Below are 12541 nucleotides of genomic sequence, written 5' to 3'. Positions count from 1 at the left end.
TCAGTCCATAGAAGATAAGGCAGATTTTTCCATTGAGAGTAGCAGGTGCTGCCATCCCGAACCTGATGTTGACACAGAAATGTAGCTCATGAAGGAGAATTGTGGAATAAAGACTGGTTCAATAATGTATTATTTCACTTGGATTTGGTGGATGTTATTTTCTGAAAAAAAAAAGCAGTCATATTTAAGACAATTAAGACACAATATTGCCAGTTAAAGCTCATTCACACCAAGAAGGATGACTATAAAGATAACTATAACAATAACTATGATATTAGTTTCCACATCAAATTAGTGACCATTTAAAGTGGCAGATGACAAAAGTAAAGAATGAGATTATAATAAAGAGAATATTATCACCGTTAGTGGACACTATGGTTATTGTTGTTGGATTGAATGTGCATTAAATATCAGAGCTTTTGGTCAGGTGCCATTTGTTTAGCTTTCAATGTTTTTTTATCAGCTGAAAAAAAGCTATTCTAAAAATGATTCCAACAATATCAGTCTTCTGTGTTGTTATTGTTACAGCAACTTCTGTATTCTCATGGAATTAGAATGATTATTAAAACTTTTTTGCTTCACACAAACACACACACAAAACACCAAAGTTGAAACAACTGTTGTGCCTGAATGAATTATTGTGTTGAACTTATTCAGTTGAGTGAATGATGACTCACTAACTCATTCATCAGTTATTGAATTAGTGTTTTTTCAGGATTCATGATGAATAAATGTAATTTATTTGTAAATAAAATACTTGTAACATTATAATTGTATTTACTGACACGTTTGATTAATTAATGCAATGCATCCTTGCCTATAAAAGTATTATTTTCTTTAAATTAATGAACTATTCATAATGCAATATTTCAATATATAAATGAATGTGAATAATCTTATATGACATTTCAGACGATATAACTTTTTTTAAACAACTGCATAACAGTACAATATTTCTGCAGTTGTAAATGCATTTATTCCTCTCTGTCCATGATCAAACAGTGTTTGTAAATGCACAATTTCATGTAACAAAACCAGTTCAGATGCAGCTTCTGGTCATCCTTTAGAGATACAAAACAACAAGCCTTCATGGTTTAATCCTCTACGGCACTGTTCTAATAAATCTCGTCCGGTAGGTGGCAGCGATTGGCTGAATTACTAGTTTGGCCAGTATTTCGGGATTTTACATTCACAGCATCTACACGAGATCCACAAATATATGATTATAACATAGACAAATAAATAATATAACATGAACAATTACCGAGGACCGTGTGTCGCATCTACATGATTTGGTCGTGGATAAAGGGTTAATGAAAACTGTTCTCTTGCTGGAACAAACATCCGAAAGTCAACCTCTTGCTCACGGAAGTAGGCATGCTGTTGTTTTCATCATTAACTTGTTTCTGTTATGACATTTTATAAATCTCACTTGACGCCTTCGACATCTCATACCTTAAAGGAAGGCCAGCGAGACTTGTAAGTTAGATAATGGATGATTGTTTTACTGATTGTTTGCGAGCTGTAGTAGTTGCGTTTCCAAACTTTAAACTTTTAGTAGGACGAGAAATACTCGTACAATGGTGTGCAACAGTCAGGTCTGTGGATGACAAACACAAAACATATCATATATCCATAATGTGGCCATATACAAGATAAATATTTGATTTACCACACAGTCCCTATATGATTTTAGGTTGAACGTTTGAGATATAGCTAACGATTCGGTGCGAGTATGAGATCAAAAAGCGGGGTTTCAAATTAAAATTGGAGCAGCTAATATGACCATGAAATAATTGGTTGTTATTTTTTATTACCAAATGAATTATAAAAAAGCAGACACTCGTAATGTTAACTCAAAATAACTTGCAAACAAGTGCATCTTTACAATTTTGTAACAGGATCAGTGTTGAAGAGTAATATAGATTTACTTATTGTACAGTTATCATGTGCATAATGTTCACAGGGGATGTCATAAATGACAGTAAACTGGGGAGATTTTAAAATGTCAATTCATTCATAAATTTAAGCTGAAATACAACCGGAAGAGTGCTGAAAAGGGGCGGGGCTAATATCAATTTATGTGTTCCCAAAACTTCTCGGATAGCTTCAACACATTATGCTAAGCAATAACAAATGACCCGTACTAGGTTTTGTGTTAATGCGCTGAAATGCAGCATTTTATGACAGACGGGCAATTTTGGAGTGTTCACATGCCTTTGGAATTTCCATACAATATATTGACTTCTAAAAAGTTATAAAGAACTCATAAATTTTAACTTGTATATTGATACTAAAATAACACTGCTACATCACTACACTGTTAAAAATTCAACAGACTATTTTGCTCACAAAACCTCATCAAAATGTTGAATGTGACTGCACCTATAGTTGTCTGAAAGTTTTGTTTTTGGTTAACATCTGATGAAGATTTGTAGTTAGAAAGGGAGTAATGTTTTAAAGGGTGGATCATCTCTGCAAGGTTGACCATTAACCCTGCCGTTGATTACAGCTCTTTCCCCTGCCCTCACCAGCTCTTCATGTTTCACAGATCCTCACATTTGAGTTCATAGCCCTCGGATGCTGCTGGAAACTCCTGTGTCGAGCTGACGAAGACCTTTACGGTTCCTTCCTTATCGTTTTAAAGTTGTGCCAGCCATGGCGAAGAGTGGATATGGCTATTACCGAGCTACGATATTCCTGGCCATGTTTGTGGGCTACACACTGTATTATTTTAACAGGAAGACGTTTTCTTTTGTGATGCCCTCTGTAATGCAGGAGATCACACTGGATAAGGATGATCTAGGTGAGCGTGTGCAACGAGGAGCCTGTGCTCTGTCTTTCCTCTCTGTCATGTGGCCACACATTTTATAACCTTTCACACATGCATTCAATTGAATTACAGTAAATGAAGATGAGACAGACACAGACAGAAGGCACTAAGACATTGTGTAATTCTCCCTTTTCTATCATAAATCACTCTTGACTCAAACTTGTGTGAAGAAGATCAAATTAATGCATAAATATTACATAAATATGATAAAATTCTATTATAAAGATGTTGTTAATTTTACAAAAATCTGTTGAGTTTTGAAAAATGGTTGGTAAATCTCAACAGTATTAAACACCATTAATTTATATTGTTACAAAACCTCAATTTCAAATGCTGTTTTTTTTTAAACTTTGCATTCTTCCAACAATTCAGCAGAAATGTTTTTGAAAATGTATCTTACCGACCTCAACCTGAACGAAATGTGTTCTTGTTGCAGGTGTAAAACATTAAACTAGCACACTGACATCACTTCCTCTGATGTGACATGCTAATTTGAATAATTCAACTATAAAACAGCTCATGACTTAATACTGTTTTTTACTTTGAACTTTTTTTATGCTTTATTACCATATACTCATACACTTTCCACCCTGTTATGTGACATTACCTAACACAAATTTAATAAAAAAAAAAAAAAAAAAAATTATTTTTTAAATATAACATCTCATTGTGGATCTACAGATCACTAGTTGATGTTTTATATTTGTTGTCATGTTCCACCCTGTGAGACTGTAGAGGCTGTAATAGTCTAGTGGGTTGAATACGCAAGTGATGTTTAGTTTAGTTTTTTAAAATATGTTACCCATTACTAAGCATAAAATATAAAATATATACAGCTTAAAAACGTAGCTACGTATTCCCAATTTAAGGCCTTTCTTCCACCCTGTTATGCCATATTCAATTATCATTCATTTAATACATATAAGTTAATACAATTCTTTGCTTCTTGGGCTAAACCAGTCTTTTTCACTGAACAGAAGTTGTCTAATCAGTGTTTATTTCGTCTTTGTGCACTGCAGGTCTTATCACTAGCAGCCAATCACTGGCCTACGCCATTAGCAAGTTCATAAGCGGTGTGCTGTCCGATCAGATGAGCGCACGGTGGCTTTTCTCTGTTGGGCTGTTTCTGGTTGGTGGCATCAATGTGGTTTTCTCTCAGTCCTCGTCGGTGGCGGTGTTCTCCGGCCTGTGGTTTCTGAACGGACTAAGTCAAGGTCTAGGATGGCCACCATGTGCAAAACTACTACGCAAGGTATGGATCTGGTCCTGTAATCCATGGATTTGCATTGTACATACAAATATATATATATATATGTATATATTTGCACTGTAAGTACTGTAGCTTTGGATAAAAATTGAAAATTAATTAAATTTTAATGTAATATGCTAACACCAAACGTTTGAATGGTATTGTATAAATTGCAGAAATTTTAGGTGCATTACCTTCAGTACATATTAAATTAACTGAATCATTTGTTTAAATAGTGGTTTGAGCCATCTCAGTTTGGGACTTGGTGGTCATTGATGTCCTGTAGTATGAATTTGGCTGGGGGTCTCGGGCCCATAATCGCCACACTGATGGCCCAAAGCTACAGCTGGAGGTTCACGCTGTCCATCTCCGGCCTGACTTGTGTGGTCATGTCCATCTTCTGTCTGCTCTTAATCCGAAATGAGCCCAGTGAAGTTGGCCTGCCAAATATTGAAGCTGGTGCAAATAAAGTCAAAGGAGGTACAAAAGACTTCACAAGGCACATGCAGATGTATTTAATGAGTATAACCAATTCCACTGAATTACCTGCTTCAGTAGGAAACACAGCACATTAAGGAATTAAAACTGGCAGTGAATGTGGTTTCATGTTGTCTTCATTTTCCATAATTAGTTGTTCACTATTGCTAGTTTTGCTTGTATAGGTCATTACTGTTCTATGATGTTTTGAAAATGTGCATTAGATGAAAGATGATTTAATAAACTATTGGACCAAAACAGATTTTAAAGGGGTGTGTTTTAGGTCTGTGTGTTAATTCATGTTTTATTTTTTTCTGTCGAAGGTCACTTATGTTATACTATTGTCCTCCAAGAACAGTTGTTACTTTTGATCCATCTCATATCTACCCCCTAATTCCAGGCACCAGCAAAAATGAAAGCACCTTCAAAGAGTTTGTCTTTTCTCCATATCTTTGGGTTTTGTCATTGGCATACCTGGTGGTGTTTGGGGTGAAGACCGCTTACACTGACTGGGGGCAGCTTTTCCTGATCCAGGACAAGGGCCAGTCAGCACTCATGGGTACTGTGTGTTGTCTAATGTATTTAGTTTTTACGTTTTCAGTGTCCACCTTATTTTTAATGTTGCGTGTGCATCCATATTTAACTTGAATGTGCAAGGCTTCCATGGTCATCTGCATTAGCTGTACAACAACATCCTGTTACGCTGCTTGATATCGTAAACTGGTGTGTCTTATCATATTTATTTTAGTTGATCATAATCATAAACACTGGTTTGTAGTGCAAATAAATGTATTGTTTAGTTTGTTAACAGTTATTCTTTAGTTTTCTACCTATAGCAGCTAATGAATCTAAGTTTTGCATATTCACAGAAGCTAGCTTACTCTAGCATTGCACAATAAAGTATAGATAGGCTTCTTTTAGAAATAGTCTGCTAAGTGTGGGATGAGACGTTTTAGGTTATGGACTAACTAAGATATTTATTGTTGTTGAATTGAACAGGAAGTTCCTTTATGAGTGCCCTGGAGATTGGGGGACTCCTGGGTAGTTTAGCCTCAGGATTTCTGTCAGACAGAGCTGTGGCAAAGGTGAGTCTATACCATCTATATCCATTTATATGAAAATAGTTGTTTTTGCTGAATAAACATATTAAAAATGATTATTATTGCGCTTTAATTTTCAGCATGGACTGCGTCTGTATGGTAGCCCTCGCCATGGGCTCTTGCTCTCCATGATGGCTGGGATGTGTGTCTCCATGTACCTCTTCCGCACTACAGTCACAGCTCACAGCTCAAACGTAAGTTCAGGATCACTCACATACTGTAGTATACATAGTATAAAATACTGACTATTCATCCTGCAAGTTATATTACTGGGTTTGATATTAAACTAAACCCTACTGGCTGTTTTTAAACAGACAAACCTGCACACAAGTGTTGCACAAACTTGCAATAGGTAACATGTCAATACAGGAAAGAAAACGGTTTATGGGACCTATAATGTACATTGTTATATTATAATTTACACACAGGTCTGGATTTTTTTGGTGGGTGCTGTTTTTGGCTTTTCCTCCTATGGAGCGATTGCCTTGTTTGGAGTTCTGGCAAATGAAAGCGCTCCATCGAACTACTGTGGGACCTCTAACGCCATCGTGGGTCTGATGGCAAATGGTGATCATCTTCTCAATTTACAGCAGTAGTGACACCCTGGAACTGTACTAACCTACAGTATAATTTCTGCAAAATTCATAAAGCTATATTTAGATTAATTAAATGTCTATACCGGTGCTTTTGCTGCAAAATTTATTCTACAAGTAAGTTTTGACCTCTCAAATAAAATTTGCAGTAATATCACGATAACCATTTGTCCATTTCAAAGAATACTACCGTATTTTCCGGACTATAAGTCGCAGTTTTTTCATAGTTTGGCTGGTCCTGCGACTTATACTCATGTGCGACTTGTTTATCAAAATGAATTTGACCAAAACATTACCGTTTACAGCCACCAGATGGCGCTCTACGCTGACAGGCGGCAAGGAAGTCGACCGGAAGTTGAAGTCGGCCGGGTGTTGCCATCTTGTAGCAGAACTTCACTTGCATTGGCATCCCATTGACTCCCATTTATTTTGGCGTCACTTTGAAAGTGGATAACTTTACATCTGAGGCGTTTAAAGACTCCGTTTGTCCATTATTTATTTCTAAAGATACCTGACAATGTATAAAAGGCTCCATTACCTTCTATGTTACATTATGGCCCCGTAGAAACAGTTTTTGTAAAAATAGGCTAACGATTGCGTCATAACCACTCGACTCTCTGTCGCATTACCGTACAGACAGGAGGAGAAGCTCGCAGGCAATTAACTTAATATGGCGTACTGGCGTTACATTTTAAAATACTATACAAAATAATTAATCAGAATACTTACTCCTGCTCACTCATGACAAAGAACTCCCCGCTCAAGCTCGCCGTCTCTACAAGATTAACGATGGCAGTTTGTACACACAGCTACTAGAAGATTTACATCTGTCAGACAGGTTGCTGACGTCGTCAAGCTTCGTTTGAGTCTGCGCGTCAGAAACGGAAGTGCTAATAAACGCTAAAAATGGGCTTCACTTGTGTCAATTGAGTTCCAATGGGGTCGCTGTGTCCATTTATTTTACGGTCTATGCTCAGTGCTCCTATAGTCTACAGTGAGCAGCATAGAGCGCCCTCTCGCAGCTGTCGATGGTAATGTTTTCTCTTGGTTCTAAATTAATGCGACTTATAGTCCAGTGCGACTTATATATGTGTTTTTCCTCATCATGACGTATTTTTGGATTGATGCGACTTATACTCAGGTGCGACTTAAAGTCCGAAAAATACAGTAATGTGTTTTTGTGTTTGTTTTGCTGGCAGTTGGCGGTTTCCTGTCGGGCTTGCCATTCGGCACCATTGCAAAGCACTATGGCTGGAACACGGCATTCTGGGTAGCAGAAATAACCTGTACTGTTACCACAGTTGGATACTTCCTGCTCCGGAATATCCGCACCAAGATGGGAAGTGTACCCAAGCAGGCAGACTAAACATGATTATAATATTATTTTTAACCTCTTTTAACTAGTTTTTAAGGTACTGTATGTATAAAGGGTACAACTACAAGGGGAAATCTAGATTAAGTGTGGATATCTATTCCTATTTTAAGCAACGTTTGAAAGAGGATACCATGTTGTGTCACTTTCTGCACATCATTTATTCGGTTTATTTTATAAACGGATGCCAGTATTTTACACTGTTCTGAATCTTCTCTCATCACTTACTCACAGAACTTGGTTAAGGCATGTTAAAGCCATTTCTTCAGTGCTACTGTCATATCATTGCTATTAAATCAATTCAAATAAATGTATTTCTTTTATTTTTCATCTGTTTTAGAGCTTTAACTGGTCCTGCCTATGTATCTGAAGTATTACAAATAAATGTGTATGATGAAATATGACATCAATGAATGTTTAACAGCACATATATTTATAAATGAAAAATGTACAGATCCAAGGTACAGCACACTTTTCAGAATCTCCTGACAGAAAGCAAACCATATGGAAATTTCATAACATTTAGAAAGACCTTAATAAACATGAGCATCATGAGCTGCGAGATGTTCTGCACATTACAAACTTAACTGTGTCCATGGACATTATTTACAAAAGTTATGTGTTTCTAACTGTAAATTTGGGACTTCATTTCAAGGAAAATGTAAATTAACAGAACATAGTGGTCTTAAACTATCTTCAGTTGTTTGAGCTTGAGGAAAACTCTTGTTTGTATTGCTTGATAAGTTGATGGAAATCCTTATCTCATTTTTCTGGACACATTGGATCCTGTCAGATGGATGAAAACACACAGTGCAAGTCCAGTTCAAGACCCGGGTCCAAATGTCCCAGCTTTCTCCGCTATTTCAAGGGCACTCTTTAGATTTTGGTCAAAAAGCTCACATCTGAAAGAAATTATGCATTTTTGTTACACACAACGCATTTGTGGCAAGAAACTAAATGGACAGCATGCAAAGCTCATAACGTAGTGACTAGTGATAAAAAATAAAAAATAAAAAAATACACAAACCTGATGGGCATTTCTAAAGAGTAGAAAGGATTCTTCAGTGCAAAGTCTGAGTAGATCTCATAAATCTTTCTTAGGAGGGCATCAATCCCAGACTGTCGAGGGTCTGCCAATACAATAAACTTTATCCCTGAAAAAAAAAAGAAAACAGTTCCGTCAAAATCACTGTGGTTTTGTTCAGCACAAACTTCTACACTCTAAGACTAAATTTAATTTGTTCTTACAACGAGACAGAGAGAAAAAAAGACCTGTGAGGGTTTGAAAGCAGTGCAGTTTAAACACATCTGTCTCCAGCATTTCAATACCAGAGCTGCCGACTTCAGGCGATAACTGGGATCCAATGGCAAACAGCCTTAGAAAAGACCAGAAAACCAGATCATCACAGGTACAACAGTATTTTGTATTAATGATCAGGGATTTATTATGTATGTTATGAATCTGATAATGAGTTATCTATATATAACACTAACCACTCAAAGGTTTGTGCAAGAACACATTCAATTGATCAAAAAAGACAGTAAAGACATTTCTTATTAATGTTACGAAAGATTTTGACTTCAAATTTTTTCAAATAAATTTGTGTGTGTGCCATACATGAACAGTTCATACATGAAAACAATTTCTCATGCTCACTCAACCACTTTTTCACAATTCTGGTCAAATGCTTCTTGGTATTGCTGGAATATGTTAGTATTAAAAGAATAGTTGCAATTTCAAGAATAAAAACATACAAACGAGTGCTGTCAAACGATTAATCGCAATTAATCACATCCATAATAAAAGTTTTTGTTCGCACAAATTATGTGTGTGTGCTCTGTTTATATTTATCAAGTATATATAAAATACACAAACATACAGTATATATTTTGAAAGTATTTACATGTCTTTAGGCTATCTATATTCATATAATTATATTATAAATTTATTGAATATATAAAATGACATATGTCTCTGAAATGTATACATGCATGTGTGTGTATTTATATATAAATAATAAATATAAACAGAAAACACACATATATTAAGCAAACACAAACTTTTATTCTGGATGCGATTCATCGTTTGACAGCATTAATACAAACACAAGACAACGCAGTTTTTCTGCTCTGTAGAACACAGAAGTGGATCCCTAATATCTCCTTTTGTGTTTCAATGACGAAAGAAAGTCATACAGGTTTGAAGCCATGTTTAATGAAGTCTACTCACGAGTGAAACATTGAGGCCAGCATGAGCTTCTCGTTGGAGGTAAGGCGAGGTCGCCCGAATTTGATGGACACTGGATAGTTGGCAGGATCTTTCAGATACTCTAGTATATCCTTCCCTTCAGCTGTGTATTTACCATTCACATCCACCCCGTTAATGGACAGAACCGCATGACCCACTGCACGCGACAAAAAACAACGTTACTGTATCACGCACAAGAAAACATGCTGAGTTGATGGGCCTGTAATGTAAATGTGTAATAATACATGGGATGGGTTACACACACATACACACACGCACCTCTGATCCCGTCCCGCTGTCCGAACGACACAACTAACTTCTCATCGTAAATCTTTAAAACTAAATCAAGTGGAAAGCTGAATGTTTTTTCAACTTCAGTTCGAGGTACATAGTTATCGTACTGGTAGATGAGTCCACCGGCCTTGTTGACAACATACACACTGAAGATCGCCATCTTTCTTCCTGACTGTCAGCGGGGCAACGTTAGTCATGTGACTTTGTTGCATGTGGGAAAATATAAAATTATGATAATACAAATTTGATTTTAAAAACCCACACCATGTGGTGTCTACAAACTATATTTTATTATCACAATTTAGTTACTGCTGCTGTGTATTTTTTGTGAAAGAATACGTTATTGTAGTGTTGATAGTTGGAAAACTTCATTTCCCATAATTCCATACTCGCCGAGCCCTATGATTGGCCAAAGCCAAAGCCTTTTTTTTTTCAGTTACTGTCAGAATATTAATGGACAGGGCTTTGCACTAAATGCAGAATAATAATAATGATCGTTCTACATTTCATATTTCGTCCAATTCTCATTTATCATGGTACCTGCTACTTTTCTTAACGCAATCAACACAGTATAATGTGTAATCGTGTATGATTACACATTATAAATACATTATATAAAAAATAATTAATGCATTGTTCAAAAAAAGTGAACAATATTCATTTTTATTTCATTTACCAATATATAAAATTATTATTTTTATACGTTTTGATGTACGCATTTAAAAGACACGTAAAACCAAATCTACATGCGCCCTCTGGAGACAGACGACGATATTTCATGGTGAAACGGTGACTAGGCAGTAACACAACGTCCATACAGTCATATTACTAATTTATTTCCTGCCATTATCAAAGTAAAAAAAATAAAAATAAAAAAAAAAAACATGTAAAGATTTTGAATGCACCTGTTTTGAACGAAACACATGCAAGGCTCGAAGCAGTGGCCTAGAATTATTATTATTATTATTTTTTACTTTTGAGGTCTGGGATACAAATAAGACACATTTCTCATCTTCCTGACCCCTTGTTCGTCATGCTCCAAAATGAGAGACAGCTCACCCTTACCAAAAATTTGTATACTCCAAGTTTATTTTATTAAGCATACTAAAGTGAAGTTCAAGTATATTTTTAAGTATACTTTTTGTAGCAAGTATACAAATATCAGTGTTCTAGTAGTATACTTGTAAGTGTACCGTTTCAATACTGGTTGGGACTAAATTGGCCCACTTTCTACTATATAAAAGTAAAGTATTTTAGTATACTTTAAGTATAACAGTATCTAACGTTGAGTACACTACTAGTTTACCTCTATGTCTGCAGTTTGTACTGCAATTATACTAAAAGTGAACTTATATGTATACGGATAGTTTACTAATTAAAAACTTTGTTTGTACACTTTGAAGTATAGTCTCAGTAAACTAGTTTTGTAGTTTTATACTGCAAGTATACTAATAAGTTTTCTTTAAGTGAACTTTACATCATACTTTAAGTATACGACTATGTCCCTATTTGGGTTTTAATGTGTATATATTTTGTTATATGAATATGAACATACAAAACAGCCAAAGAAAGAACAGGGTATCTTCTTGTAAACAAAAACATTTTATTCTAGCTTCATAAATTATTTTTTAAACACTTTAATGTGTGTAAGTTTCATGAAAAATAAAGAAATATTTTTTTATTATTATTTATTTTTTTGTGGAAATTGTGTGCAGAAGATGTGTACTAGCGCCCTCTACTGTATAATAATGAAAACACGGATTCTAGGAGCACAAGTACAGTATAGTTCAAATATAATTAGACTTTTTGTAAGTATAAGTCAAGTATACGTAAATGTAATTTGAAGTATATTTCTTGAAGAGTACATAAAGCCCATTTCTGAGAAGTACATAAAAAATAAAACTAAAAGCATACTTTCCTATTTTAAGTTTAGTAATAGCACACTTGAATAAACTTTTTTTTTTTTTTGTAAGGGCAATGACCAGGTATATCCACAAGAAATAATAATAAGAATAATAAGAACGTGAATAAGAATTAAATACTTATTATACTGCTTTATATCAGACCAATTTTTTTATTGCCATCACATATTACACATGCTTTCACACATCATTACACATGTAAACATAGGCTAGATTTATGACAAACAGCATTTTCTTTTTACTACGTTATAGATATTTACCCTCTATAGCATTACCAAAACCAGGATAAGTCAGGTCTTTATTATACATTCTTCTGCTTCAATATTTTTGCTATAGCCTTGAATGCTGAATAAATGCAATGAAACTCATCATGGTCTTTGCTGGCCAAGGGAAGTTAGGGGTCAGATACTGATGGATGTGGTCAGCTGTTTGTCTCATCATTGCACATTTCTG

At 35.3% G+C, this 12541-nt stretch overlaps 2 protein-coding genes across 4 annotated transcripts; one reads left to right on the top strand and one right to left on the bottom strand.

The window, feature by feature from the left end:
- The first annotated feature begins 1149 nt into the window (after positions 1–1149).
- LOC113058577 (glucose-6-phosphate exchanger SLC37A4-like) lies at positions 1150–8023 on the top strand. 3 transcript variants are annotated; one of them, XM_026226604.1, is made up of 9 exons: positions 1150–1371; positions 2552–2806; positions 3853–4085; positions 4319–4562; positions 4960–5118; positions 5559–5644; positions 5740–5853; positions 6088–6226; positions 7452–8023. In XM_026226604.1, exons 2-9 carry the CDS (start codon positions 2659–2661, stop codon positions 7616–7618), a joined length of 1290 nt encoding a protein of 429 aa, XP_026082389.1. In that variant the 5' UTR covers positions 1150–1371; positions 2552–2658; the 3' UTR covers positions 7619–8023. The 3 variants fall into 3 exon arrangements, with proteins under 3 accessions (XP_026082389.1, XP_026082390.1, XP_026082388.1); XM_026226605.1 differs by having other exon boundaries at positions 2535–2806; XM_026226603.1 differs by having other exon boundaries at positions 1150–1479.
- Positions 8024–8035: 12 nt separating this feature from the next.
- On the bottom strand, positions 8036–10372 carry trappc4 (trafficking protein particle complex subunit 4). Its single transcript, XM_026226606.1, has 5 exons — positions 10152–10372; positions 9855–10029; positions 8897–9000; positions 8652–8778; positions 8036–8526 (listed from the first exon to the last, which is right to left on the bottom strand). The coding sequence occupies exons 1-5, from the start codon at positions 10324–10326 to the stop codon at positions 8448–8450; spliced, it is 660 nt and encodes a 219-aa protein (XP_026082391.1). The 5' UTR covers positions 10327–10372; the 3' UTR covers positions 8036–8447.
- Between the last annotated feature and the right edge of the window lie 2169 nt (positions 10373–12541).

Source organism: Carassius auratus, chromosome 40, assembly GCF_003368295.1.
Source record: "Carassius auratus strain Wakin chromosome 40, ASM336829v1, whole genome shotgun sequence".
Lineage (NCBI taxonomy): Eukaryota > Metazoa > Chordata > Actinopteri > Cypriniformes > Cyprinidae > Carassius > Carassius auratus.
Note: the sequence above shows the minus strand (reverse complement) of the source record. Positions and strands in the feature narration are given on the sequence as shown.